The sequence below is a fragment of the Nasonia vitripennis genome, chromosome 1 (assembly GCF_009193385.2).
Source record: "Nasonia vitripennis strain AsymCx chromosome 1, Nvit_psr_1.1, whole genome shotgun sequence".
Lineage (NCBI taxonomy): Eukaryota > Metazoa > Arthropoda > Insecta > Hymenoptera > Pteromalidae > Nasonia > Nasonia vitripennis.
The window spans coordinates 18,357,562-18,384,869 of NC_045757.1; the positions used below are offsets into that span (position 1 = coordinate 18,357,562).

The 27,308-nt window shown below is 35.1% G+C and overlaps 3 protein-coding genes across 3 annotated transcripts; all 3 read right to left on the bottom strand.

Moving 5' to 3' along the window:
- LOC103316421 lies at positions 1 to 8,851 on the bottom strand. Its single transcript, XM_008209931.3, has 2 exons — positions 8,677 to 8,851; positions 1 to 3,565 (listed from the first exon to the last, which is right to left on the bottom strand). Exons 1-2 carry the CDS (start codon positions 8,704 to 8,706, stop codon positions 1,268 to 1,270), a joined length of 2,328 nt encoding a protein of 775 aa, XP_008208153.1. The 5' UTR covers positions 8,707 to 8,851; the 3' UTR covers positions 1 to 1,267.
- A 2,573-nt stretch (positions 8,852 to 11,424) lies between these two features.
- LOC100114858 (mediator of RNA polymerase II transcription subunit 15-like) lies at positions 11,425 to 16,416 on the bottom strand. Its single transcript, XM_001599698.4, has 7 exons — positions 16,402 to 16,416; positions 14,190 to 14,477; positions 13,508 to 13,784; positions 13,175 to 13,398; positions 12,616 to 13,092; positions 11,891 to 12,111; positions 11,425 to 11,562 (listed from the first exon to the last, which is right to left on the bottom strand). Exons 1-7 carry the CDS (start codon positions 16,414 to 16,416, stop codon positions 11,472 to 11,474), a joined length of 1,593 nt encoding a protein of 530 aa, XP_001599748.2. The 3' UTR covers positions 11,425 to 11,471.
- Positions 16,417 to 23,442: 7,026 nt separating this feature from the next.
- On the bottom strand, positions 23,443 to 25,370 carry LOC100678561 (type-2 histone deacetylase 1-like). Its single transcript, XM_031928209.2, has one exon. The coding sequence runs from the start codon at positions 25,289 to 25,291 to the stop codon at positions 23,816 to 23,818; it is 1,476 nt and encodes a 491-aa protein (XP_031784069.1). The 5' UTR covers positions 25,292 to 25,370; the 3' UTR covers positions 23,443 to 23,815.
- Positions 25,371 to 27,308: the final 1,938 nt, after the last annotated feature.

The window sequence follows — 27,308 nt, forward strand, 5'->3', positions numbered from 1 at the left end:
TCTTAATTACAGGACTTATAAATAAAAACAATACAAAGCACTAAAGGTTTATGATTAATAAGGTACCTTTGTGAAGTATAAAAATTTGGTGAGCTTTATTAATCACCCGTATGTCAATCACTTACGCCTTATTAGTTTGTGCAAATGACTATTGTTTCCGTTTTAACGATTAATTCTTAATAAGTAGAAGAGTATACGCTAATAATCACAAACTAAGAAAAAAAGTGTCAGGTACAATATAAGAAACTTATTTGTGATATCAAACAGTTGGTACAAATACATTCAATAAGCGGGAACATGAATTAAAACAGAAATTAATACATGAGTTGATCATACAGTAATATATCTTATTCAAACGTATCTGAAAGGTCTAATAGTAGTACTCGTTTTTCTTGAATTTTACAACAATTTTTAATTAAAAAAAATAGCAATAGACTATTTTATATAATTAAGCATAAAAATCATACAAATTCCAGCATTGATCAACATATTTAAATTTGAATTCGATTTTTTTACGAATCCCTTACAGGTCATTTTTACATGGATGTATTCATAATCATCTATAAAAAATAGTATATAAAATTGATACGAATTGAAGAACGTTGTTTAACAACATTATTTTCTAAATATGACGTATCAATAGAAATTAATCTTATATAATCATAACTTTATATTCTTATAAAAAAATTAAGTTGTAACAAAAAAATTAAGAAAAATTTACAATTCGTAACATGGCGGCACTTATTTTTTTATACTACAGATGTGAATCTGGTAACAATATGTTCATATCTACTAATATTCTTCTATTTTTCGATTATAATTTATGCATGTATCTTTTTCTTCAAAGATGCGAGAGTCACGAAAATTTAATTGAAAAATCTTTTGACGTATGTTGAAAATTTTGCAAAATGTTTCAAAGATCTGTATATTAATTTGATGGTAAAACAAAGTTATGACATGCATCAAAACAATATGCCCATTTTATTAAAATTATAATCACAAGCATCTTCATGAAAATGACTTTTACTTTAGTATAATAATAGAATATTATATACCAAGGGGAGAAAGTAGACTGTGCTCCCTGCAAGTAAGTTGTGGCAAGATCATAACAAGATGGCAAAATGTCCATGTACAATATGCGATTTTTCAAAATACTCACTACAGTGAGAGCAGTGAGTGGATGTAGAACTATTTTCCTGACTTGGTAGAGAAAAAGTCCTAACTTTACTCAGGTGTTCAAAGCATTCAACTATCTTGACATATTGTTTTAGTTGTTGTCAACTTTGTATGAAGTATACGTAGGATCCTCAATGATTTGTACGCTCTTGACTTTTTGAGACTTTCTTCCTTGTTGTCCTGCATGAATTTTTTGATAATCCTTAACAAATCCTGCATAACTTGTTGAATAATCTTGTCCTGGTATGATGCTCTGTGATTGTTGTGGTAAATGTTTATGTTGTGATTGCTGTTCATAAGTACTAGTATGTGCATAGCTAGTAGTAAAATCAGGATCCTGGTGTCCTCGCTGTCGCAGGGATGCTAAACTTTCAGTTAGCTGTTTAAGATCTTCAACAGGATTTGGCTGCGACGCAGATACTTCACCATCGTTAATACTTCCACCCAAATCGTAATTCGTATTTTGGGAAACGTTCGACACGCTTTTAGCATATTGCGTTAAATATTGGCGAAGTAAAGACTTGAGGTTAATGTTAGACCCTACTTTTGGTTGAATGGGTGGGGCACCATCAACTCGAAGAATTATAACTGGGATAAGCGAGTTGCCTGCCTGAATAAATGTTGGCTGAGCATTAAGAATCGATGATGGGTTTTTAATATACTGTGATATTGAAGGATTATAATTTAATAAATTTGAGTAATCAGTATTAGCGTACCCAGCAGGTACATTATTATGAGCTTCAATTTTGGCGGAAGTTTTTGCATTGTCAAACACTTTCTTTAGATATTGCTGTGCTTCTGGCGAATATTTTGATAATACCTGCTGATTAATTTGACCATTTGCTGAAAACAGATTTTCCTTGGGTCCCTGTGGACTTTCATATGTATAATCAGCTTCTGGACTGTCAACGGAGTATTTTGGAGCTGACTGTGAATTGACATACTGATTATTATATGGACTGTTATACCCACTTGCTACTCTATATCCAGCAGATTTGGGACTCTGTTTCATTCCATATTGTCCTTGGTAAGATGCAAAATTGTAAGGACTTGCTGACTCAACTCGATTTCCAGGGGAAGCACTTCCTGAGGAGTGAGAAATAAACCTACTTGGTTCTTTAGGTTGATTAGGGTTTTTTTGTTCTTGATCCTTAGGAAACTGAACCGGTCTTTGTGAATAAATGTTATTTTGCGCGTTTGCAAGAGAAGGATTGTAACTAGATCCTTGAATACGTTGATATTGTTGAGAATTTCCTGGTCTCGGTTGGTAAGGAGTAGAAGGTCGGAAGCCGTTAATGCTAGCTGTGTTAATTTTCTGTTGTTCAGAATACTCAGAATACGAGTTAGTGTAAGACATCGGCGGTGTTTCTGAAATCTTACCATCTGGATATTTCCAAACAATTTTGTGCTCGTATTTAATTCCATTTTCATAAGTATATCTTGGGTAGTTTGCAAAGTTAATTTCTTGATTACTACCTGCACTAACAGACGGCATAGGCCTCGAATTGTACGAAGACTTCTGACTGGTGCTACTTATGTAGGCACCCGGCATATAGTTAGTGAGATATGAAGATGTCATGGGTCTAGCATATCCATTGATATTTGCTGAGCTAGAAAAGCTAGAGGAACCGGTATGATAAGCTGCCGGTTTCATAGATGTGTACGCTGCAATAAGCTTGTTATAGGTTTCAGATCCTGGAGTGGCAGCTGTGGCGTAAGAACTAGAGAACTGTTTTGTTCCCGGCCGACTTTGATACTGTCCAAAATCAGATGAAGATGTCTTTTGAAGTTTAGTACGTTGACCAAACATTGGAAAGGGAGGGTAAAGCGGCGGTGGTTCACGTCCATTTTCAAGTGGCAAGGGGTCAGGTAATGCTTCAAAAAGGGGTTCACGTGTTTTCTTTTCCTGCTCATTCTGGGGACTATTGGCGTCTGTTTCTTCAGTTATAGGTTTTTCAATCTCAGTGACAGTTTTTGGGGCAAGACTTATGGACTCTTCTATACTAACAGCTGTTCCAGTTTTTCCAGCTGGGAAATAAAAATTGTGTTTACCCGAGAACAAGCTATTTTGATTAAAACCATAACCAAGACTACCATCAATTGTTCTCTTAGATTTTTCATCACCCGAGGATGTAGAGTTGTTATCATCCGTGCCATTTACAAAATCTAAAAGGATAATTGGTGGCAGGATTGGTAGTTGCTCATTTTTCAGCTGCTCAGTATCAAATGCATCATCTAAGTCAATTTCATCTTCAAGCTGCTTTCTGTGATTTTTTGGCACATCTTCGTCTTCCGAATAGTTATCGTCTTCGACGCCATCTTTAGTTTTAGTAACTGCTTTTGGTGCTGCTACAACGCATGACGCCAGTATCAGCAGACTGTAGGCAATCTGTAAATGATTGTTAAACGTTTTATTTAAATAATAGTGAAGAAAAAGTATTAAATATATAAAGTACGTATATCTTAAATTTAGAGAAATAAATGAAACATATTAATTAGAAATTGTTTATTCTAACGATAAACTTCAACTATGAGGATCGAGGTTTGATTATTTTTGTAAATTTAATTTAAGCTTATTTAAAGCCAAACTTCTTATGGCACGTGCTACGAGACAGCGGACTTAATCTGATGTTTTCATTTCCCTTTTCATAAGCGCTTTCATATCTCCCGAATATCAAGTTATACCGCGCTTGAACAATTACCTTCTATCTTTCGCAATCTTCCTCTGAATATGTGTAAAGTGATAGAATGCTAAAGTGCAAAGTTAACTACGCATTTTGATTGAAATATTCCATACAATAAGTTTTTTGCGTTAAATTATTGTTTTAAACTTTTGTATAGTATAACAAAAAATATTAAATAACTTTTGAGACTTCCATGATTCTTTTTATTATTTTTCATTTATTATTTTTGTTAGTTCATATTTATTGTATAATTCTTCGATTTTCAAAGTATTTCTTCATACAGTTTATACGCGATAAACGCTTCTATTAAAGTTCACATATTTTGTATTGAACAGCTATTAATTTCTTTGATAAAAGCTATATGGCAATAAATTTGCTGCTGTTTTTTACCATAAAGTTTTTGACGGTTAAAAAAAGACGCAAAAAGTAAGGAAAACATAATAATTATAGTGTTCACAAATTTTCGATACCTATTCGACAGATAGTTACAATAACTTCCTGCAAACAAGCAATGTCGCAGATCTTCTGTAAGATGTAATGTTCCCGCACAACCCGAACCGGTAAGGTAACTCGTAATCAAAACTCGATTACATTGTCTATAATAAGATTCTTACTTTCACCCGGCTTCCGAGATCGACACAAGCCTTTCTTTCTTCATCTTACGCGTCATATGACCGTCGCAATCGTTATTTTGTGGGTACTGTATCTAGTGGCTTTTTTCTTTTGGTTTTACGTATTGGGTAAGATTTTTCATGGCATTTTTTTAAGCTTATCGAACACCTTACTGGCATTACTGTTTTATGCAATAGTCATAGCGTTTTTTTATTGTGCAATACGAAAAGATAAGAAATTTATGACATTTGAAGAACTTACTATTGTCGAAAGTGTTTTATTTATTGCATTGTGGTTTGATTTTTATATTGTATTTTTTGTGCTATAAAATATCAGAATCACGAATTAAATGTATACAATCACTTGAGTGATAACCCAAAAATAGTTGGTTCCGATTAAATTATTGTTATTTTATTATATTACACTACTTAATTTACACTGCTTCAACGAATTTTGTGAGTTATTTATTAACAACTTATTTTGATTCTGGATACAAGAATCTAAGTACAGAAGATACGTAAGAACCTTCAAATATTTTAACCTATATATAAAAATTCTATTTATGACTTTACGTGATAGCAGGAATCACATGAATAATATCTTATATAAGATCGAGCAACGTATTTTCCCATCAAAAGAGATGCGTTTATGCATTTACAGTAGTCAAGTAAGACATTAACTTAACGAGCGTGCACTCACAGTTTCGAAAGAGAATTATATACGCAGAGAAAAATATGCGCAGTCAGAGATGCATTTTTCCGATTTCTCTTCCTCCCGTAGCTCACGCAGGCATATATCTCATTCGCACTGTATCTGATCAGGTTACTAGTCGACGGAGAAAATACTCCAACCGCTTTTTAAATGTAAAAGTTTTCCTATCGAATAACATTTTCTAATTGTTGATATTTTCTAGTCTTATAATTGATTTAATAACAGCTACTATAAATTATTGTACTGACGTAGTGTTACTTGGAATTGAGTTTCTTTGACTGGTTGGAATATTCGCGGTTCTTGTCTTCATTTAATTATTGACTATCTGAGTTTGGGAATTCAAATAAAGGAATTCCAACATTAGTAATGAAAAACTTTGTGTGCAACGCAAGTTATACCACTACGAATATATTTGTTCTTCAATAAAAAAACTTTTCTGAGCATAATAAATTTTAAGTTCACTTGATTGTTGAATCTTACGGTACAAACAATTTTTTTTAAGTTTAAATGCAGTTTTATTATACAAAATGAAAAGTTTATATGCGTGTAATTTGTTTGGTGGACCACTTCAAAAAATTACACGTTCAGAAAAAACTGGCACATCCGATAAAAAAAACTCGAAATCACCGTTTTCACCCAATTAAAATCTTCAAGTTTCACAAAACTCGCAGCATCCGGAATTGCTCAACGTGCGATCAGTGCTCAATTAAAGAAAGTGGGGAGGCAGCTTGAAAGGCATCGAAAAGTAAGTAGTGGAAAAACCGCCCAAACTGATCTTACATGCTGTACACGCGTGCGTACCTATGTATACACACAATGTATCGATGCGGTGACGTGGTCTGAAAAGGACTTTCACTTCAGTGTATATATCTGCAACTACCGACATGGATGCTCCGAGCATCTCGCTGTCGCCGTGCGCTTAATCGACGCGAATCTCCATCCGAAGTACCGCGCGTCCGGCTCTATACATATATACATGTATCCAACGCCGCTACAGGTTCGGGTACGACGCACCGGTATAGAAAAGGACTTTCTCCGCGCGAGCACAATTACGGGCTACCAATCCAGGAAGTAATCGTGCGGAGCGCACGCGCGCTAGCGGATCACTGTCGAAAAACAATATTCGCCGCTGGCGTGGTTTTAATGTACAGTAAAACACTTATTGTCAGGTGACTTTATGTTCCTTCGCGTTGAATTGACGATGCACGTACAACTTCTAGTATGCGGATGTCGATTCAACATGTTGTAGATCTTGCCTCGGATCTTGCTGAAAGCCGTTCTGACGCTGTGATTTTAGTGCCTTTTTTTCTAGTCGAGGAAATGCGAATGTTTTATGCAATGGATTTCAACTGTATTATTAAATATTTATAGGCTTAAAGGATTAAATTACAATTGTCTCAGAGATATAATTTAGAATAATTGTTATGTAAGGAGACTTGTACTTTCTTAAAGTCATTAGATGTGGAGATGATGCGGCTACTTTTTTCAAATGACGCGTTCAATTACTTTCACTATATTGCTATGATGGGCATAAAAATAAAGTACAGAGTTTGCCGACCACGTTATACGAAAAGATTGATTATACTAAAATCAATTTTTTAAGCATTCGACGAATAACGTCTCGATATTTAGTCTGGTACAGTATTATACATATAGTAGTACTCATGTTTTGTGACCCTAACCTTGTCGCTTTCGCCAGCTGTACAAAGTCAACTGCATTTTTTCACTCAATCTATTAAAAAATATATGCATAGAAGACGCAGAACTACGATTGTATACCTGCACTTACACGTGTAATACATAAGTTGGACCGCTTGTGCGCGCGTGCAGTGGGTCGTCTTCGAGAGCGAAGCAACGGAACGGACTTGGTGAATGCATATAATTAAACTGAAGTTATATGAGCGTGAAAGGCGCGAGCCATGAAGATGCTCGCGCATTTTCTCGCAGACTGGCAGACTGATGAGACAAATTTTTAAAGTTACTTTTAGATTTGATTTTGTATGAGTCAACGAACGGTATTTATTTTAATATTACGATAAAATTCTTGAGTATAAAGAATTGGAGATTTATATTATGGGGATTGTCTGATTCTAATTCGTATAATTTTATACTAATTCATTGAGTCTTACAGTAATGTGCATTTTGGCTATTTGGTTAAAAAAGTTAATTGAATCTATGTAATCTTTTAATGATTTTATATGTTTATTAGCAGATTAATTCTGTGACATACTATGACTTGGTATGAAACCCTTTCGATAAGAAAAAAACTGTGATTTCTAGTATGAAAATATTTAATATAAAGATTAGTCCTATATGGAGTAATAAGCTGCACTAAACTACTAATATATTCATAAAAGCGCCCTAATCTGCATTTAATTATACACACTGCAATTCGCATATCCGGAGATAATGTTGCATGAAATTTAGCAGTATATTGAATATATTGCACGAGTACATACCGTATAAACAATTTTGTTTCATTGAAAATTATTATTTTTAACGAATTTAATTACAAAACATAAGATCGTGTGAAAATATCGAGATATCAATGGAAGGTAAACGTGACTTAAGAGTGATGCTTTTCTCACATAGGTATGGAAATTCAGTAGAAAGAAGTGAATTTACAATTTCTTCTTTGAGCAAAGCATTATTGATACTGCCAATGGAAACTTGTTTAGAGTCGCGAGTGTGAAAGTAACGTGTTCAAGATCTCGGGTGCGTTTTTCCTGTAATAACCGGAATACTAAATCTTCAAATGTAAATTCAAAATAGAATCTTTAAAATAAAAATTTCTACATGCCACTAAAATAAGCCTAAACAAAATCCAAAATTGATCAAAATAAGATTAAGTGATGCAGTTATTTTTTGGTTGAAGAAGTTTTTAATATGCATTGAAGCTTTTCGAAAGTTATTGATAATCCGTGCTATCTACACTGTTCATTAATTCAATTTGACGATGTTATGCAAATTAATGAAAAAATTCGACGGAGAGAAGATCCATTTAAAATATTTATTATTTGAAGTGGGTTAAAAGGTTTATTTATGGTCGTTTGCCAAAGAAACGATTGTAAGCAAAGAAAGCTATAAGAAGAATCAACCGTAGCCCATTTATGTTTCATAACCGAGCACAATACAGGAATTATTCCTAAACTCCCGGAAGCGAAATATCTTCGCAAAAAGAAAAAGTACCGCATCGTAAATAGTTCGCAAAAACAAAACTGACGGGAAATCCAACCGAGCGTCCCGCAATATCCGCCTCATTTTCCGACACTGTTTGCCCACATCTCATTAAACCTGCTCGCAAGCTCAAAAAGAAAAACAAACTAAAACAAAAAGAAATAAAACAGACTCGGGCTGTTTTTGGAAAAAGGAAAAAAGGCTATTTCCGCGGTCTAGCAATTCACCTCCTTATACAGCATGCTGTTTATCGGGAAGAATTTCCCCACTTAGTTTACATACCGACCTGCATGCACACTTTAACGCAGAAACTCACCTGAAATAATGGAGATCGAGCAAACCTCATGATGCTGCAGTGGCTTCGGATACTGTTCGGCTGCTATCTCAGAGGCTGCTCCTCTGCTTTCTGGCCTCGTCCTGGGCGACTGACGACGCGTGCGTGTTACCAGTAAGAAAGACAGGTCGCAAGTGTGTTTGGTATACTATATGGCTAGCTGATGAGGCAGCGCCGGCCAGCCACAGCGCAGCATCCCACCTTATATGCCCTCCTCTTCCGACCGGGAGGACCGACGCGACGACGCTACCAATGTCGTTCGCCTGTACGACTTACGCATTTCACCTGCTGAGCAGAGAACGCTCGCAAACACACTTCATCTGCTTAAAGTGCACATGGGTGACACACGATGCCGCATACAAACGATCTCGTGAAAATGAAGATAGATGAAAAAGGAAAGCTAATCTTACATGATGATAATGTTTATGCGATAATAAAGCTGTATATATTTCGTCAATGTATATATTTGATTAAATACAGTAGAATAAGATGAGGTTCGCTTTGAATTATACATGCACACATCTCTTCAGTTTCACTAATTTATCAATGGTTGTGATTAGGAATTATTATGTATACATGTGTGTATTTTTAAGATTCCTTGTATTATATATACTGAATCTTCATCGCCGAAAAGTACATGATAAGGTATGTTTAAGGTGTGATTTTGGGATGGTGTAGATTGAGATCACGTAATTTAATTCATTCATCAAGCTTTTTATGTTTTTATTTTTCAGAACCCGTTTTGTAACATTATATTTAGCATCAAGCTTGGTACACAAAACTCACAATACAAAAACTAAATTAAGAAATCGTGTCCTGTATCTTAATAAACCGAATGCAACTTGAGCTTCATAACGCATTACCGCATACTTCGAGCGTCACCCGTGCTCTCTTAGTTTACAGTTTGGTTCTGCATGTATGCTCGTCGCATTGGACTGTCCCTGAGAGTTGGCTTAATAACAAAATTCCTTATCCCCAATTTTAGGCAGAAATAGACAACATTTATTTACCCATATACTGCAATTACCTGTTTTAGACCCATTTATGCTCTTTAATTTTCAACATGAGAGATTTTGCAACAGTGATACAAAGCGCATCATGTATCCTGTGCTACCATATCATACACACTACGCACGCTACCATATTATACACACTACACACGCAACCATGTCAATCTAACTACTAAAATACACGAATTAGTGTGAATTTAGTGACGACATTTTATCTAGAATAATAGTATGTTTCAGTAATGCATCGTTGCATGTTTGTTGGTAAAAAATCCACAGCTTAGTTTGACACAAATGGGCACATGTTTATGGTATAGCAATATTCTTTTTTCAGTGTATAATAACTACAACTTCAACATACACAGAATATTTAATACAAAATAAACACAAAAAGGTATACTTTACGAAAATCTGTAACTTTTTATTGCGATATTATAGAAATCACTGGGAAGAGAAGATAGTCAAAAACAAAAATTGACCTTATGTAGTGATATTATTATCACATTGATTTCTGATTCGAGTATTATTATTGTAACAAAAATGGATCCTAAATGAAAAAGAAGGTTTTTCTATTTGATTCATTGATATCTCAGAAAATAAATGAATATAAGAGATATGTAAGAATGAATTATGAAAGCGAGATAGAAAAAGTAAAAGTTTACACGGTACGGTTCGATAACTATGGTATACATTATATATATATATATATATATATATATATATATATATATATATATATATATATATATATATATATATATATATATATATATATATATATATATATATATATATAATGTATACCATAGTTATCGAACATATATATATTAGCGCCCTAAAAGCGCTATTTATAGTAAAATAGAAAATCGTAGACGATTATGCACATTTTTTAAATCGAAACAACTTACTTATAATTTCAATAGTAGTAACATTACTGCGAGAGAAAATAGGTTAAAATAAGGTTGTATGTTTTCATGCTTCAATGATGCCGTTTCTTTTATTTAAGTTATTTTTCCAACCGAATTCGATTTTTTACGCCTTCTGCGCATGTTTTTGTAAAATGTATTGATAAATACATAGTTCCATTATAGTAAGTATAGATTACATAAATTGCTTTAAAAATAATTGTTTTGATTTTGCGTACGTTATGAAGATTTTAATTGTAATGTATACATGTGAAATCGTTATAAAACAAAAATAAACATTACTGAATTTTAGAAAAACATGAGACGATATTGTTCTAAGATGAGTGTTTTTAAAAATAATATAATATAGTATATATACTTACCTATCGATGAATATAGAAACAATATACGTTGAAGTTGTAAACTTATAAAAGGATAGTTGGGACGAGAATCGGTTAAGTTTCTTTAAACATAATTTAATAAAAAAAAATTATAAAAAAGCATAATAGTATGTATAACATATTAATAATATATAACCTGATGATTTCTGAATGATATAGATATTATATTGCATGAGTATCATGTTTTTCTAAAAGGACTAGAAATGTAATGTAACTTAGTTCGGTGCATCTCCGTACATCGTTACCGGAACGTCCAAGGTTATTCAAGTGAAATCTCCGACGCCTAATTTCGCTGTCGTGTCGCCTTTGAAATCAATCATCTTTTCGTTAATTTTCGCTCGCACGCTGTACCGCTGTCACAGTTGTCGAGGCCGATGCGCCTTCTATTTTTGTGTCGCTTCACTGTTTCTTTCTTTCTTGTTCTTGGTGTATTCTTAATCTCATTGCCAAAAATTCACTGCGTTTTATTCGGTTTTGCGTTTCTTATAAGATCTAATAAAGTTTATTTTAGATGGTAGGAAGCCGCTTTCAAGTTTGATTGGTCTTTCTCTATACCTAAAAATAAAATAAACATTAGTTATATGAATAGCACTACCTAATTTTAAAGTCGTCTTCATAGTCATTACAGCCAAGGGAACGCTACGAAAACTGCATCACTAATGAAAAATGATTACAATTTTCACAGCAACATACATAATTTTTGAATACATCCAAGTAAAACTAAAATGAATGCGATGCAAAACTTACGTATTCTCTTCTTAGATTATAAAAGAAACGATAGTGAAATGGCGGATTTAATGACATTTCATAAACCGCCATAAAAATACTTTAATAGAGGAAAGTTGGTGATATTGAGAATAGAGGATTGCAAAACGATACGTACCGGTTAGCATCTTGCGCAGCTATGACGTGACTTGGTACGTAGGAATCGAGGAGTGTTTTCGGCTGTGACAGTACTGATGCGGATGAGTAGATCGGCTTTGAATGGAAACCTTCGTTTTCGCTGTCTACCGGAGCCAAGTGAGTAACCTCGTGACTAGCACGGAATTTTTGCGCCTGGTATTGTGGGGGTGAAAAATCTCGATGGAGCGATTCCTGTGTTTCCTAGATAGCATTTAGGATTATTAATTTTTAAATCTTCACACTCTCTAACGCTTTACGTATTATATATATTTATTGTAATCGCAAAATTAAACTCTATCTTAAATTCATTATTTTATTCAATTATTTAATAACGTTTTCTAATTATATGGTTTTAAAGATGCCAATTTTTTTTGAATAATCTATGAATGTAACAAAAAATTGACTTTCATGTGTGTGACATCAGGGAGCAAAAATTTAGAAAAATCGACTCTCTACGCGTTAGTGAAAGTGGCTCTGCCATTATTCACAATTTATTTTCAGTGCGAAATTTCTGACAGTAATAACTTTAGACTTATTCTAAAAATCAGAAATTGAATTATATCGTGTTTTGATGTTATGATTATGAGGATATTATTTTTAAGAATGAAAAGGAATACTTTTCAATTTTATCGATTTTAGAAATGATTATGCCTAACTTACATATTACTAGCATTTATATATGGCTTTTGAATATTTAATTTTTACCTTAGTAGCTTGTTGAACTATATCAGCCGTATTATGAATGCCTGCTTGGTGAAGTAATTGCGCCATATATTGTTCAGCAAGACTTGTTGGTACATAATACTGTTGATGCTGCTGTTGCAACTGATTATGCTGGTCCTGTACTTGTATTTGTGATTTTTGCTGCTCAAATAGTGAGTTGTCTTGTACGTATGCTGTAGACGGTGTGCTATATATGTCGGCATAAACTCCAGAATTTTCGTAGACCAGTTGTTGCGACTGTTTAGGTTGGTGCACATATCGAGGTTGGGACTGCTGTTGCTGGGTGACGTAATATTCATATTTTTGGGGTTTGTAAGCTACAGAAGTATATGCTTCATCACCCTGTACATCAATTGGAACAGTGTGCTGGTGTTGGTTAGTCGCAGGGAGTTGTTGAGCCAGATTTGTGGATGCTGCTGATGTCGATGTGTGAGACGAAGTTGCCACTCCTTCTGGTGTCTGAATAACAAATGAAAGGAGTATGTTTGTAATAAAAGTTAACTTTTTTTCTAATATTAATAAGGTGATAATATAAATATACCTTTGTAAAAACCACCTGAGTGTGTTTTGGATATAAAGATACGAATTGCATTTCTGGCTGATATGAAACTTTTGTTGGAGTGTACACTTGATTTTGAGCATATGCAGGCATATAAATTGGGATAGAAATTTGTTGCTCTGAATCCTTATTGCTTGACTGGGCCATGCCATAATTCTGGTAGTATGACAGTATTTGGCTGGACGGTATATTCATATAATAAGCACCTGTGAAAAAAAACAATATTAGTATTTTTATTTTATTATTATCTTTGGAATCATATTTCCTTTTTATACGTAATTAATCTTTATAAGCTGATCTAAAATAGAGTATTACCTTCGTTCTGATTTTTTTCAACATACTTATGTGCAACCGCCTCTTGTTGCACATTTTGCAACTGATTTCCCATTAGAACTTTTTGCTGATAAAACTGCTGCTGTTGTTGTAGCGCATCGTAGTCATTTTGTGAGTTGCTTCGCCCTTCCTGAACATATTGTTGTTGCTCCGATTGATGATGTTCTGTTGGATTAACCAAATCTGAACCGTGTTGTAAGTAAGTGACTGCGTTTTTATTTTGTTGATAATTATCTTGACTGTACTCATATGGCTGTGTCTGTTGAATTCAAATGAGAAAATAAGTTTCAAAAATCAATAATATTTTACAAGTTTGTTTTTGATGTATTACATAGTATTTTTTGATAAAAAAGAGGACTTTGTTTGGTAAATGCGATCTCAAAATTAACAACGTTTTATTCTTGGCTAAAGAGTGCTCGGCTTTCCATTGGATAGCTCATATACGAAACATCAGAGATTTTTCGCTAATTGCTGTAAAAACTTTCTTTTTAGCGCAGCAAACCTTAAGTTTAAATAAGCGCGCCACCATAAAATCAGAGAGCTCTGAATTTTATAATTCTTAAAGCCAATTTACAATTCAATTTTGCAGAAGTACATCAGTCATCAGCAGCATTGTACCGTAAATTAGTAAGATGCAGAGTGGAAGAAGCCATGGAGCAATTACCGCGTATTTGAAACTTCCATAAGACGGCAGTTCCGCATAATCTCCAACTTGATTGCCGAGTTCCTGGGGAGGAGCCGGTGGACCATGATATTGCTGTTGTGACTGGCTGCTAACTTCCGCTTTTAGAAGATATTTCGAGTCTTCGTTTCGTATAGTATCTTTCGTTGTTTTTTTTCCTCCGCTATTCTTGACATCGGATCGAATATGGTCCCTCTCAATGTCTTCCAAGTTTAGCTTCTTATCACAAAGCGCCGTCGTGAAAAGTAATAATAATACCCACAGCAACTTCTGCAATAATTAATAAATATTAGATTTTTATAATAATCGATAAAACAGTTGTGATATGTTAGTATTTAAATCAAATTCCCAACAACAGTAGAATAATATTCGTAACCTGTAAAACTTCGTATATAAAGTAAATTGTGTAACAGTTATAAAAACTAATTATGACTGCAATCCGTTATCTTAAGAAATTTCAATCCATTTGTAAAGTATCTTACATTTGTAAAATACCATCCGTAAGAAATGTGAACAGCAAGCAAAAGGCAAAGGTCTAAAATATAAGATTCGCAAAGGCATTTGTATCTGCTTGAAAAAACTTTCGCATGATTAACGACGATTTTCAGTGATACCTCAAGAGAAATGGCTGTTATTATTGTTATTATTTTTTGAAGGATTGCGCGTATACCGGCACTTTCACTATGTTAAGTCAAGTTCTGGGTCAATTAACTGGTAGCCGGATGCAGCAGGCGAATCCCTCGGTATGAAGAGTCGGCACTCCCATGCAGCAGCACTACACACGAGTAGGTATAACGAGATGCATCTACACATATGTGATCAAGTAAAAGTTCGAGCCATACAATGACTGTTCTCCCGAGTCCGTTTTTTTCCTTTAGTGCGGATTACTTTTTGTTTAAAAAAAATTACTTTCCCATATTGCTCGTTTTGCACTTAAGTATTGATGGCTGAAAAGCTGCTTGTCCGTGTTATGACCGCAATTTTGGCGATAAGGATCGAGATAGTTTCACGGACAGTGCTAAAGAAAGTTTCCGGGTATAAATATAATTTATAACTTGAAATTGCTAAAAATTATAACTTTCCCATGACTTGATAGTTATGATTTATACAGCGTTGCTCTTTGTTTTCTAATTTTTTCGCGCTCAAAAATTTGAAAAATAGATGAGAAAAATATACCGTTCTCTGTGTTGTTGCATAAGTTACCTAAACACAATTCGTATTTTAATTTAATAACAAAATAAAAAAACATTATGTAGTAAAAAACTCGTGATCTTATTTCAATTTTGTTCTGAAAACGCCCTGGTAGAAATTCGAACATTTAAAAAGGGCTGTAAACTATGAAATGGCTATGAGAAATAGCCTAGTCATAGCTTGTGATGAAACGCTTTTTCTCCGATTTCTTGAGCATTTGTTGGAATGAACATAACCTTAAATCTTTCGTATTGATATTATTCCTTGTGTCGTACACTAATTTCAAAGAGGCTTACGGATTTTAATCGATTTCCAAACGGTTTACACAATTAACAGTCAATTAGAGTTATACAAGCACGACATACGAAGATATTCGTGATTTTCTTATTTTTTCACTTTTATGACCCGACTTATTTTGCGTAGTACTTTCGTAGCCATCAACTAGCTATCACCTGTGCTTTGCTTTAGACAATGAAATCTATTTTTACAAGCTTGAAAATTCCTTGTAATACGGTATGACTCTATTCTTACTCCAATAAATGCGTAAAAAATGTCCGAAAAAGCGTTTCATCGGTGGTCGAAAAATGGAGCTAATTTCGCCCATCTCTAGTAATACGTGGTATGTTGTAGCTTTAAACTTATATCGATTTCTACCAGGGCGTTTAATCATAAAAAAAACGTGAGCTCACTATTATTTATCAAAAATTATTAAACAAACATAATAATAATATTAATTGAATAAAATTTATATTTGCGATGATTTAAGATTAAAATTTTTAAAATATAAAAAACGCTTCTTTCAAAAAGTACTTGTTATAGGGCTATTTTTTAATTTTTTATAATACGTTATTATGAAACAAATTTATAGCTTCCGAATTAAGTTATGCATTGTATTAAGATTTTTTTTTAATACAAATAGTTTTTGGAATACCCTACTTAAAAAGAAAATCTTTCGTTGAAAAAACTCAACATCAAAGAATTAATATGTAAACTTTTAACCTACCATTTCACTCGCCATTTCGCTTGTTTTCTGATGAACTTCTATACAACTAATAACTGTCCTGGTGTGAACAATAAAATATTTTAAATTAACGGCAGTATGTGTATCAGCACGTGAGCCCGGAGCCAGAGGGACATCCAAGGCGACCTTGTAAGTAAAACTATATACGAAAAGCATTCTTCCGTGATCTTATATAGCCTTTTCTCCCACTACACGGTTAACGCCACATCCCCGCATGCACGTTCACTCGTGCTTCCTGCGACCGGCGGATGTGTTCCTGGCTGGCAGTTGCCGGGCCTCCGGTCACGCGGATCATCCCGTCTCGGGTGGCTCCAGTCACATTCACTTCGGAGAACGTGCAGTAGCACTGCCTTCGTACTTGCCATCTTTGCGGACAAAGTTGCGCAAGCTCGAGCCTCTTTGTGTACAAGGTTACGAAGAAGAAACATAATGCACGCGTACGTGAACGTGCAAGGGACTTGTTTTACGGCGAACTATGCGCGATACCGGGTCAAGTTTCCGTTATTACGGGGCTATTTTTATAGATGCAGGTCAGCTTTTTAGGGAACCACTAGTTCTATGAATTATTTTAATTACAGTATTCCGCGTTAGAAACAAAATGTAATCGCTTTTTATACAGAAAATTAATGTGTTTCTTTATTTACTTACGTGTACTGCGTAAGTGTAAGAAATTCCGAGTATGTTAGTTCGATAACTTTGTATTATACTCTGTATTGCAGATTATTGAAATACAATGGGACTTGCTATCACATAAAAAAGTTGCAGCAATCGTGAATCCTGTGATTAAAAATATCGCAATCCTTAAAAGCTTTCACACCTATTCGCCATACCTCATTTGGAATCAAAAATCCATTAAGATCATTTGAAGCCGGCCATGATTGCCTAAAAACTCAAGTGAAAAAAAATACCATTTCTTTTCATTATTGTGCAACATTGCTCTACTTTCTTCTCGGCATTAAATTACGTCGAGCTAGGCTAATATAAAACTGTAAGAAAAAGGAGAGCGCACAAACCAGTGTCCACTCACATGACGACTGGATGCCGAACGGTGAATACACCTTCCTTAATGACCTTACACAACGCTCGGGTGTTGGCGCGCGTCATCCGTCTGTTATACACCTTCAACGAGAATCTAGTTAATCTTTAGGCGAGTATGGACAGCCGATGCGAGTTTGCCATCGTTAGGATAGCAATGATGATGTTGATGATGATTACGACAATGAGCCAGGCCGTCGTCTCCAATGCTACTGATGCGATTAGGCGGAACCGATTAGGATCCGATGTGATTAACTGCATACAAATAGGATTTACCCAAAAAGCTTTTCTCACTGTGTGGGCGTAATTTTTTTTTCTCTTTCTGCTTTCATTTAACGCTTTCTCATCGATTCTTATGAACCCTAGGATTTGAATTTTATACAACTTATGTAACTAGAGCAATGGCTTAAGATTATTTGTGGAAGTTCTAAGCTAGTGATTTCGATTAAATACATGTTTTGAATACACAGTTCCCTAAGTATTTTAAATGAGATGCAGGTACTACTTACGCACTATACATTAAAACTACTTCCTACTCGATTTTTTTTGCTAGCTCCGGAGCATGATAAATTTTGACTGTAAGTATTACAAATATGCAAAAGTGCGCAGTAATCTAAAAGTAAATTTTTATCGTTTACTTTGTATTCAATAAGAATTTTTTAAGTATAATGGCCAGCATCTCGGTGAATATTTCCCTGAACAACATATTTAATGTTTAGCAATTCGCGAACGCCTCGATACTCCACAGCAAATAAGTTTTTGTTCGGCTATTGCAATTTTTTCCATACCGCAAACACAATTTTCTCCTTTAAACAGCAGCTACGCGCCACGGCCTGCATGATCACAGGCAATCTATTTAACGCCAATAAAACTGTGCCTGTTCTACTAAATCTCTTGCACACGCAACTCATTCGAAAAAAGTCTAATGCACGTAGTACGTCGGTACGTACACGTTCGTAATAATAGCCGATTCCGTTTGCGGAAAATTGAGATTTCACGAGGCGGAATTTACGAGAAAAGTCATAAAGTATATATGCGCTCAAGCAAATCTGATTTGATGGGGAGAGTAAAAGAGAAGAATATAATTTAACGAGTAGAGATCTACGAATACCAGCGTTGAACTATCTGATTGGTATTATCGATGAGCGTTTTGAAAGGCGCACGCAACAGAAGGAGTAAATAAGCGCACCTTTGTAGTTCGAGATTATAGTTTCCTTATATTCTGCGAATATTCTGATCTCAAACAATAGAGAATGAGTTTTCAGTGATGGTCCACTGTGTCGGCTTACTATTCCTATCTCATAATATTCATATCAAATTCAGTTAGGCGGTGTTTTATAAAGGGAAAGATTTAGAGTCAACAGAGGATAAAAAAAAGTTAATGACTTATGTTTACTAACAAGTTGGTGATTGTATATTAGTGGTTGAAGTCATTCGTTCTAAGCAGCGAATGCGTGCATTCTGTAATAAATGCTGTAAGTTATACGTAGCACGCTCGGTGCGCCTGTAGTTAGATTTGCCGCGTGATTTCGTGCAGCGAAGTTAGCCTACAGTCTATGAAAGATGTCATATACGATATAATCTTTCTTTACTTAATAGCTACTTTAGTTATGTAGTGTTACCTAGTACACACGTACACATTTAATCATTTTAGTCAAAGATTATAGAAAATCATATTTCGATATAAAATAATATTAACATTTTTGGGTAAAGAGATACTATATTATTTTCTTTGAAGCAAATAAATTAAAACAATGTATACTCCCTCTCGCACACAAACGAATAATGTTAAAGTCAAAATTATGAAATTAAATAAGTTCAGTATGTAAACAGTTGTATTTTGTCGAATGTTAAGAGGACAAATTTTAACGGAAATGATTCTTTTTTAAATATGAACGTAACCTCAGAAATTAATTCTCGAAAATTGTTATTTACTAAAAATAAACGTGATCCTCAGAGATTATCATTCATTAAAAACAAAAATAATTTTAAAATGATAAATTTCATACGATCGGATTCAACATTTTCGCAGTGGTCACATCTGTCCCTTGATAGCGGATCTAAGCACATTGTTGTAGCATATCTAGCGGACAAGCGAATACATCTGACTTACCTGTCGTCGCAGTGACTGCTGTAATCGTCGCGCATTAATCGCTCGGCCACTACGACGTGGACCTCATGAAATCTCCTACGATTAGTCGGATCTGCTTCGACATTACGCGCTATTTGTAAACTGAAGGATCATCATAAGTTTCGGTATCACTACAATACCATTTAAAATAAATAGTTAGTATGTCTTAAATGCATCTAATGTTATTTTAACTAAATAGATACTAGATAAGATACGATTCAGGAAAGAATTAATAAGTTGAAATTCGCATATACATCATCATTTTATAGAAAGTTGCAATAACGAAAAGGCAAAAAAGCGCAGATCACTAGTCCGTCGAAGTGCTTCACGATGAACGGCTTTCTTTGCGCTCGCAAACATAACCATACCCGGACAATAAACAACAGACTGCCTCCAAGCTAAGTCTTGGCGATCACTAGCCGATAGGAGCACGGGTTCCCGTCGCACGGGAACGACGAAAGCGAAAAACCATAAAATTTGAATAGCACGAGTGCGAAAAGTACGTATAAAGCGCGGTGGGAAATTCATCATCGCTGCGGCGCCACAGGACCCTCTCGTTCCTGTGATGCACACAAGCGATGCTACGGAAAAGATTGAGAGACTACGCGAGAGACCCAGGCCAAGGAAAAGGTTATTTTATTTAATGCGTGAGTAGTAATATGACTTTATGGTCATATTTTATTCATGCTGTGGCGTTCGAGTTTCTCTCCTCGACGCTGTATACTACATTGGATGTGCAAAAGCTAAACTTTTTAGTGTATGACTTTCATTTAGAATTAATTTGACTTTGCTTTTGTATTTTGAAGTAAATATCGAAAGTTTCCGATAAAGCTTTCAAACTTCGAAACTGAGATGTATAAATTTTAACGTGAAAATGCTATCTTTTGTTTTAAAGTTTCGAAAAATGAAAATTTTGGCTTATAAGATGAGTTGTATATGATTATGGTAGCTCGAAAAACCCGATGCCTGAAAAATAATCAAAAATTTACAAGAGAAAATAAGTAAATAATGTACTTAAATCCTAATGTTATCCCAAAGCATGTTTAAGGGGGCACACCACCTTTGAAATTAAAATCGAAATTTTTCATTAAAAATTTATAAATACTTATATAAATGAACCAAATTTTTATTACTATTCTTAGATATAATGTCCTTTATTTTGATGGTTTTAGACCTTCTATATACCTCTATAATACCTACGTATAGTAGGGAGTCCATAATTCACTTACCGTAAGATTCCAAAGGAACGAATGGCCCAAATGAGCTCAAACTCTAGGATATTGTTTAAAAGTACATTAGTTATGGTATGAATGAGGGGATTTGGTTTAAATTTCATAGAAAAAGTTTTATAAGCATATTATTGATTTTTTTATCAATTTTTGATTAATTTTAACATAACTATCATGTAACTTTTTTTCTATGAAATTTAAACCAAATCCCCTCATTCATACCATAACTAATGTACTTTTAAACAATATCCTAGAGTTTGAGCTCATTTGGGCCATTCGTTCCTTTGGAATCTTACGGTAAGTGAATTATGGACTCCCTATTATACGTAGGTATTATAGAGGTATATAGAAGGTCTAAAACCATCAAAATAAAGGACATTATGTCTAAGAATAGTAATAGAAATTTGGTTCATTTATACAAGTATTTATACATTTTTAATGAAAAATTTTGATTTTAATTTCAAAAGTGGTGTGCCCCTTAAATGTATTTGATGATCGCAATAGATTAAGAAAACTGCAACTAAAGAGGTTGAGAACAGCGGCTAATCAAAGTGATACTTCAAATATCGCACAACTACTGCTGATCGAACAAAGCCTTCCACCATTTAACTTTCCCAAAAGATTCCATCGCATCGATCAAAGTAGACAGTATCATTGGGTGTGGAAGCGAAATGTATTATGTGAATCTTTCCTATCTAGCGTTGAACAGATAACCGCGAGACAAAATATAATCCTAATAAAGAGAGCTGTGAAACTTTCCCCACAAATATAAGCACTTTACTATATATCTGTATATAAGTATTTGCAATATAAGATACACATGTAATCATTCTTCAGAGAAATATTGCGGGTTACAAGAGCATCGTTTTTAAAATGATTTATTGTCTGATCGTAAAACAATTAGAATACGTCTAGCAACGTAATAATAATTTGACAAGTGAGAGTCACCAGTACGCAATTAAACTAATTGTCTTAAATAAAATAAATAAAATAATTCGCTCATACAGTTTTATCAATATGATATCAATCGCAGTTCTCACAAAATTGAGCATATGCTGTACCACGCCATGTGAATAAGCGTCGCACTCCTGTAACGGTTGCTGCAAAAGATCTCCCTCTGGACCATTTCTCAAACCAGCAAGAGCAGCATATAGTTTCAAGGAAGATCGCAGTGACTGAGTGAACGAACGTATGCTTATGTGTATATAATACACGTGTAAGAGAACACAGGATACAGAGAGACAGAATATGAATGCGGTGTGTCTTTCTTCTCTCTTCGGCTCTCTCGCACCGCGGGAAAGTAAAAGTAAGCACACCAGCACGGTCCAGTCTATTTATTCTAGAGCAGGAACGCTTTTACTTGTGAGACCAGTAATTTCTATCTTTTTTACACTCGTGTCTTTTACACTATTTATTTTTCGATAAGCAAAAATAAATTATAAGAATCATTTTAAAAAGCAATATAAAATTAAAAAATTCAAAGTAATGAGGTGTATTCCGTTTTTGTTTCTAGTGTCTTAAAACGTTGCAGAACGTTTCTCTATTTAAATTAACTTTATTTCAGGCTTTTAACAGTTTAAACAAAAATCGTTAGTAGTGTATGCTGAAATTTTTCATTTTAAGAAGTACGATATCACTAGCTTATTTTTCAGAACTCTCTATACAATAACGGAATAAACCTCCGTTTTAAATGTAAAAATATAGTTATAGAAAAGATTTTATCAGTAATTTCTCTATAGTACGCGGATTACTAAAGTTCTAATAATTATTGAGGTGTATAAAGGTTACAACAATGGTATGGGTTAGTGCAATTTTGATAACTGTACAAAAGAGAGTATATTTTCAGGATTCAGCGCCAATCACAAATTTAAAGTTCTCTTTACTATGTTTTGAAATATAATCAGCATGCTGCATTAAAGAAATTTTACGGTTTTATTCTCGATTACGAGCTACCGAACTTTTGCTCATCAGACCCACCTACAACACCTTTACAATTTCCTGCGTTCTTATAAGGACCGACAAGAGTATTTTGCGCCGTACAGTATAATTTGTTACCCTTCTTGCAACATATATAACGTAGGACAGGCAATTCATTCTTTCCCCTTTTTCATATGGTCAGGCAATGAAAAAAGACTCGGTGCGCAGAGAAAGAGTGCAAGAGGGGGGGGGGGGGCACAAGTTGAAAATGACGTCTAATTAAAAAGGAAGGAGATACGGTTAATGAATGCCGGGAGAGTACTGCTGCAGCGGTGGCTCCTGAGCGTATTAATCAAAAGCCGTAATTAAAAAAGAGAAGCGACCAATTCATTAATCAATGGGGCAAGACAATAAAATCCCAAGAGGCAAATGGAATAATAACATTTTTTCTTTCACACTATCTGTATGTATTCGCGCGATAAATTATATATTCAGATTTAATGATTCTGTTTTTTCAATTATTAGAATTCACTGTATAAAGCTAAGAAACTTGAAAAAATGTTCGATGTTCAAAATCAGCGGAAGCAAATACTTTCTATAACGCATTAACTACTTTCTTTAAAGTTTCTCTATATATTAACAACGAAACGAAAAAACCAAAGGTAACCTATAAAAGTGTATAATAATCAGTAAGGAGTAAAGTAAACCTAATTTCAGATAACAGTTTTATTAAAAACAAAACAAACAACGATCTCCTCTTACAAATATACGCTTTTAAATAGTCGATGATCGATTATAATATGATAATAATATAATAATAGTAATTGTACAATATTACATAATATATCTAACACATCTTTTTTTATACATTCCTAGGTGTACATTTGTTATTATCAGTATTAAATTTACTCTCGTTATACTACTATCTCAAACAGAATTGGCAGTCAATTCTAATCTTTTGACTTTACATGCTTAAATAATTTTCAAAATTAATCACAACTGTTACACTTATACTCTAATTTAGCCTCGGATAACAATTATAAGCTACAATACTAAGTAGCTACGTTTAACAAATAAATTTCGCCTAACTTTTTGTCTTTTGTTTACTACCGAAATTAACGTCATCTAAATTTGTTTGCTGCGTTGGACGATAAGTAGAATATGAATAGTTGTTGCGCGTTGGTTCAGCAGTTGCTGGATAATTGCCTGTGTTCTGTTGACTTCTAGTTGTCGCGGTCTCTGATGTATCATAATCACTATACTCGGGGAGTGAGGACTGGTCGTTTAAACTTTTTCCTGGTGGAATATAAATTCCTGGCGAATGATGCATAGTAATACTTGTCGCTGATTTTTGGGGATATGATTGCTTGTTATTACTTAAAGTTGATAATAACTGGCTGGGATTGTATTGTCCAGGAGTGACTCTATTGAGAATCGTCGGGTTGACAACATAACTCAGCCCAGTTTTGGCAATAGTATTTGGCACTGTAAGATACTGGTGATTGTCCTTGGCGGATTGATGTTGATTAACGTCTTGCTGAATCTGAGCAAGGTTTGCTTGTTGTGCTGCATTTTGAGCCAAAAGTCTAGCTAGAGCTTGACGCATTAGTTGTTCAAGTTGTTGAATTTTTATATAACCAGATGATCCTGAATTGTAATCATTACCTTGCTGCCCTGATACACTTACAAGCCGATAAGTTTTGGGAATGCTTACCGCCCGTGGTTGGACATCGGAATCTTGTTCAATTTGATTGTAATGGCTGGGAGTCCTATGGCTGCTTGATTCGGTATCCAAATCTTTTGCGCTTGATATAATGTAATTGGCACCGTCAACGTAATGGCTATCGGCATTATCACGATCAGAATTTCTCAATTTGTTCTTGTTGTTATTTGATTTTTTGCTCTTCTCTCTACGTCTGTCATCTTCTTCCTCATCATCTTCTTCACTTTGGTGCTTTGATGGTCCACCTGGATAACCAGGTGGTGGAGGAGGTGGGTAAGTTGGTTGACCATAGTAATTAGGATAATAATATGGCGATTGAGAAGGATAGTAGTAGTAGGGATAGGCACTTGATGCACCATAAGAGGCAGCTCCGTAACCTGGAACAGTTGTGCTAGGAACAGTTGGTGTACCAGGGGTATAACTAGAAGCAGGGGAACCAAAAGGAGCACCATAGGAATTCAAAAGATTGTATGGATTGGCGCCATAAGTCGGGTATGATGATTGATAGTAGGGCGAATTTGTTAAAGCATTTGGAGTTGTGGAAGCTTTAGCATACGGGTCGTAGGATGGATATAAAGGCGCCTGACTAAAACTTGCTGAATATGAATCTCGAGCATCAACCTTGGGGGCGTAGAGTTCTGGACTGATTTGAGCTAAACCTTGCGTTTGTTGAACTTGTTGAGCTTGTTGCGGCTCCAGTCCACGTTTCATTAGCTTTGGATTGTAGGGATATTCTGGATGTATGGGTAAAAAAGGTTCATCGTTAGGATTTGTACTTTTTCGGTAACGCTGAACGCAAATCACCGCTGGTGACAGTAAAAAGAGAATCTGTAACATAAAATGTTGCGATTATAAACCTTGTATTTTCTATTAAGTATTGCCCACGTATCTCAATTTTAAAAATTTACATCCTATAAAGAACTGTTAGTTTTATACGAGCAAATCATTGTATACAGAGAGCAATAATAAATGCAACAATAAATAAAATAGAATAAACAGTATATTATTGAGTATCTACTAACGATAAGCTTCATTGTAGATAATCTTTGACCTCGAAAACCTTGATAGAGAAGAGCAGATCAATCACCGATACGGTCTCATTGAGCTATTATTAATTACTTTTTTCCACAGAAGCTTCGATGCTTGAAACCTCACGACTCGGCTGTTCGGCGGTCAATGATAGATCAGTCGACACTGAATTTCTCCTTTATACCCAACCGCCTGAAAAATTATCCAGAACTAGTTTGACTTTTCTCTCTCGCCGCGCGCGTTGCGGGCGTATGTAGGGGCGCTTACACGTATGCGAGCACACGCCTCACATCTTACGCGGAGCAGTGAAAATGGAGGTAGATCCACTAGAGAGAAGCCGGTGTATCTCGTCGTGCCGCGATCGTTAAGAATAAATTGCACTCTCCTTGTATCTCGGTCTAGAAGAGTACATTTACACGCGCGCGCGCACGCACACACACATACATACACAAGTGAGCGAGTGAGCGCGTGCTTGCCGTAGACGCCCGCTTCAATTCCGTGGCAGCGCCATAAGGGTTTGAACGATCGCGAATTATATGCTGCCTGACGCGAGTGTAAGTCAAGATTACACAGAGAAAATTAGGAAAATTTTTTACGACGTTGCGAGAATGTACGTGAGATATATGTCTCTGCGCGAATTTCTAGTTGGTTTTTAACGACTCGAGAAGAGAGCTTTCAACTTTAAGGCAGGCATTTTGTTTGTATTGTGGTAGATAGTTAGTCGAACGAAAACGTTGGATTATGTTATCCGCGAGAGATAGTCAGAAAATTTTAAGACCTCTATAATAATAAATTGATAAATGCTATAATAAGAAACTGGGTCATATAAACTGTTAAATATAAAGCTAGATATCATGATTTAGAGTTCCTTTACAACTATATTTTTTACGATACCCTAATAACAACCATAAAATTCCTAATTTGTTGCACATCATAAGATAAGCATGCACGATCGTAGATGATCTTCGTCATTCGAGAAATGAATATAGATATACTGTTGCAGGAATTTAATTCTTGATTGAAATAAACAAAAATATTTGTAAATACAAAAATTATAAGAAAGTTGCCTCTTCCAAGGCCTAGTTTTCTTCTAGCCATAGATTTGTACATAGGTCTTGTACTGTAAAGTTTGTAGAAGATCAATAAAACAAGATTGACGTTACAACTAAAGGTTCGAGTTGCAGCACAATTAGCTCCAAAATTGATGTGCGGTACTGAGGGTAAGGAAAAAACTGAAGAGAAGATCGGGATAACGCTACAGCTGAACAACAATAGAGAAAATGGTTTCGCATCGATTTCCTTCCTTTCGCGCTGCAGCATCGATAGTAGTGGACAAATGTGTGCGTGCGTGTAAAGCAGAGACCGAGATCGCGGGAGAAATAGAGCCCCGCGTGTATTGTTTCTCTACCGGTCTATTCCATAAAAGTGTACCTACCAGTATTCCCAGAGGAACCGAAGACAATTCTCAGCTCGCGAACGGCGCGCCGATCGAAATCACTTTCCCGCTTCCTTTTTCCTCGATGGCTTCGAAAGCGGTAGATCGAGACGCCTGCCTCTTCCTCATGAGCATGACCAAAAAACGACAGCGAGCAGTTTCGCTCTTGATTTAACTTCTTTTTTTCTTGCGAACGAAGCGGGAACAGCCGCCGGATTTTAAAGTGACGCCCGTATAGCTGCAATCCTCGATGAGGAGTCGCTGCTGCAGTTAGCTTTTACTTTCACCTGGAGGCGAGTTCAGCTAAAGAGAGCGAAAGCAGAGAAGAAAGAGAGTATAATCGATTCCCCTGACCGGTACGGTTGACCACACCTTTTTTAGCTATACTAC

Excerpts from the sequence above, each read along its gene's own strand:
- LOC103316421 (XM_008209931.3), bottom strand. The coding sequence starts at position 8,706 with ATGAGGTTTGCTCGATCTCCATTATTTCAG. Across the intron at positions 3,566-8,676 it reads CTCGATCTCCATTATTTCAG|ATTGCCTACAGTCTGCTGAT; the intron begins GTGAGTTTCTGC and ends AATCATTTACAG.
- LOC100114858 (XM_001599698.4), bottom strand. Across the intron at positions 13,093-13,174 it reads CTCAGGTGGTTTTTACAAAG|ACACCAGAAGGAGTGGCAAC; the intron begins GTATATTTATAT and ends TTTGTTATTCAG. Across the intron at positions 12,112-12,615 it reads TAGTTCAACAAGCTACTAAG|GAAACACAGGAATCGCTCCA; the intron begins GTAAAAATTAAA and ends AATGCTATCTAG.
- LOC100678561 (XM_031928209.2), bottom strand. The coding sequence starts at position 25,291 with ATGTTACAGATTCTCTTTTTACTGTCACCAGCGGTGATTTGCGTTCAG.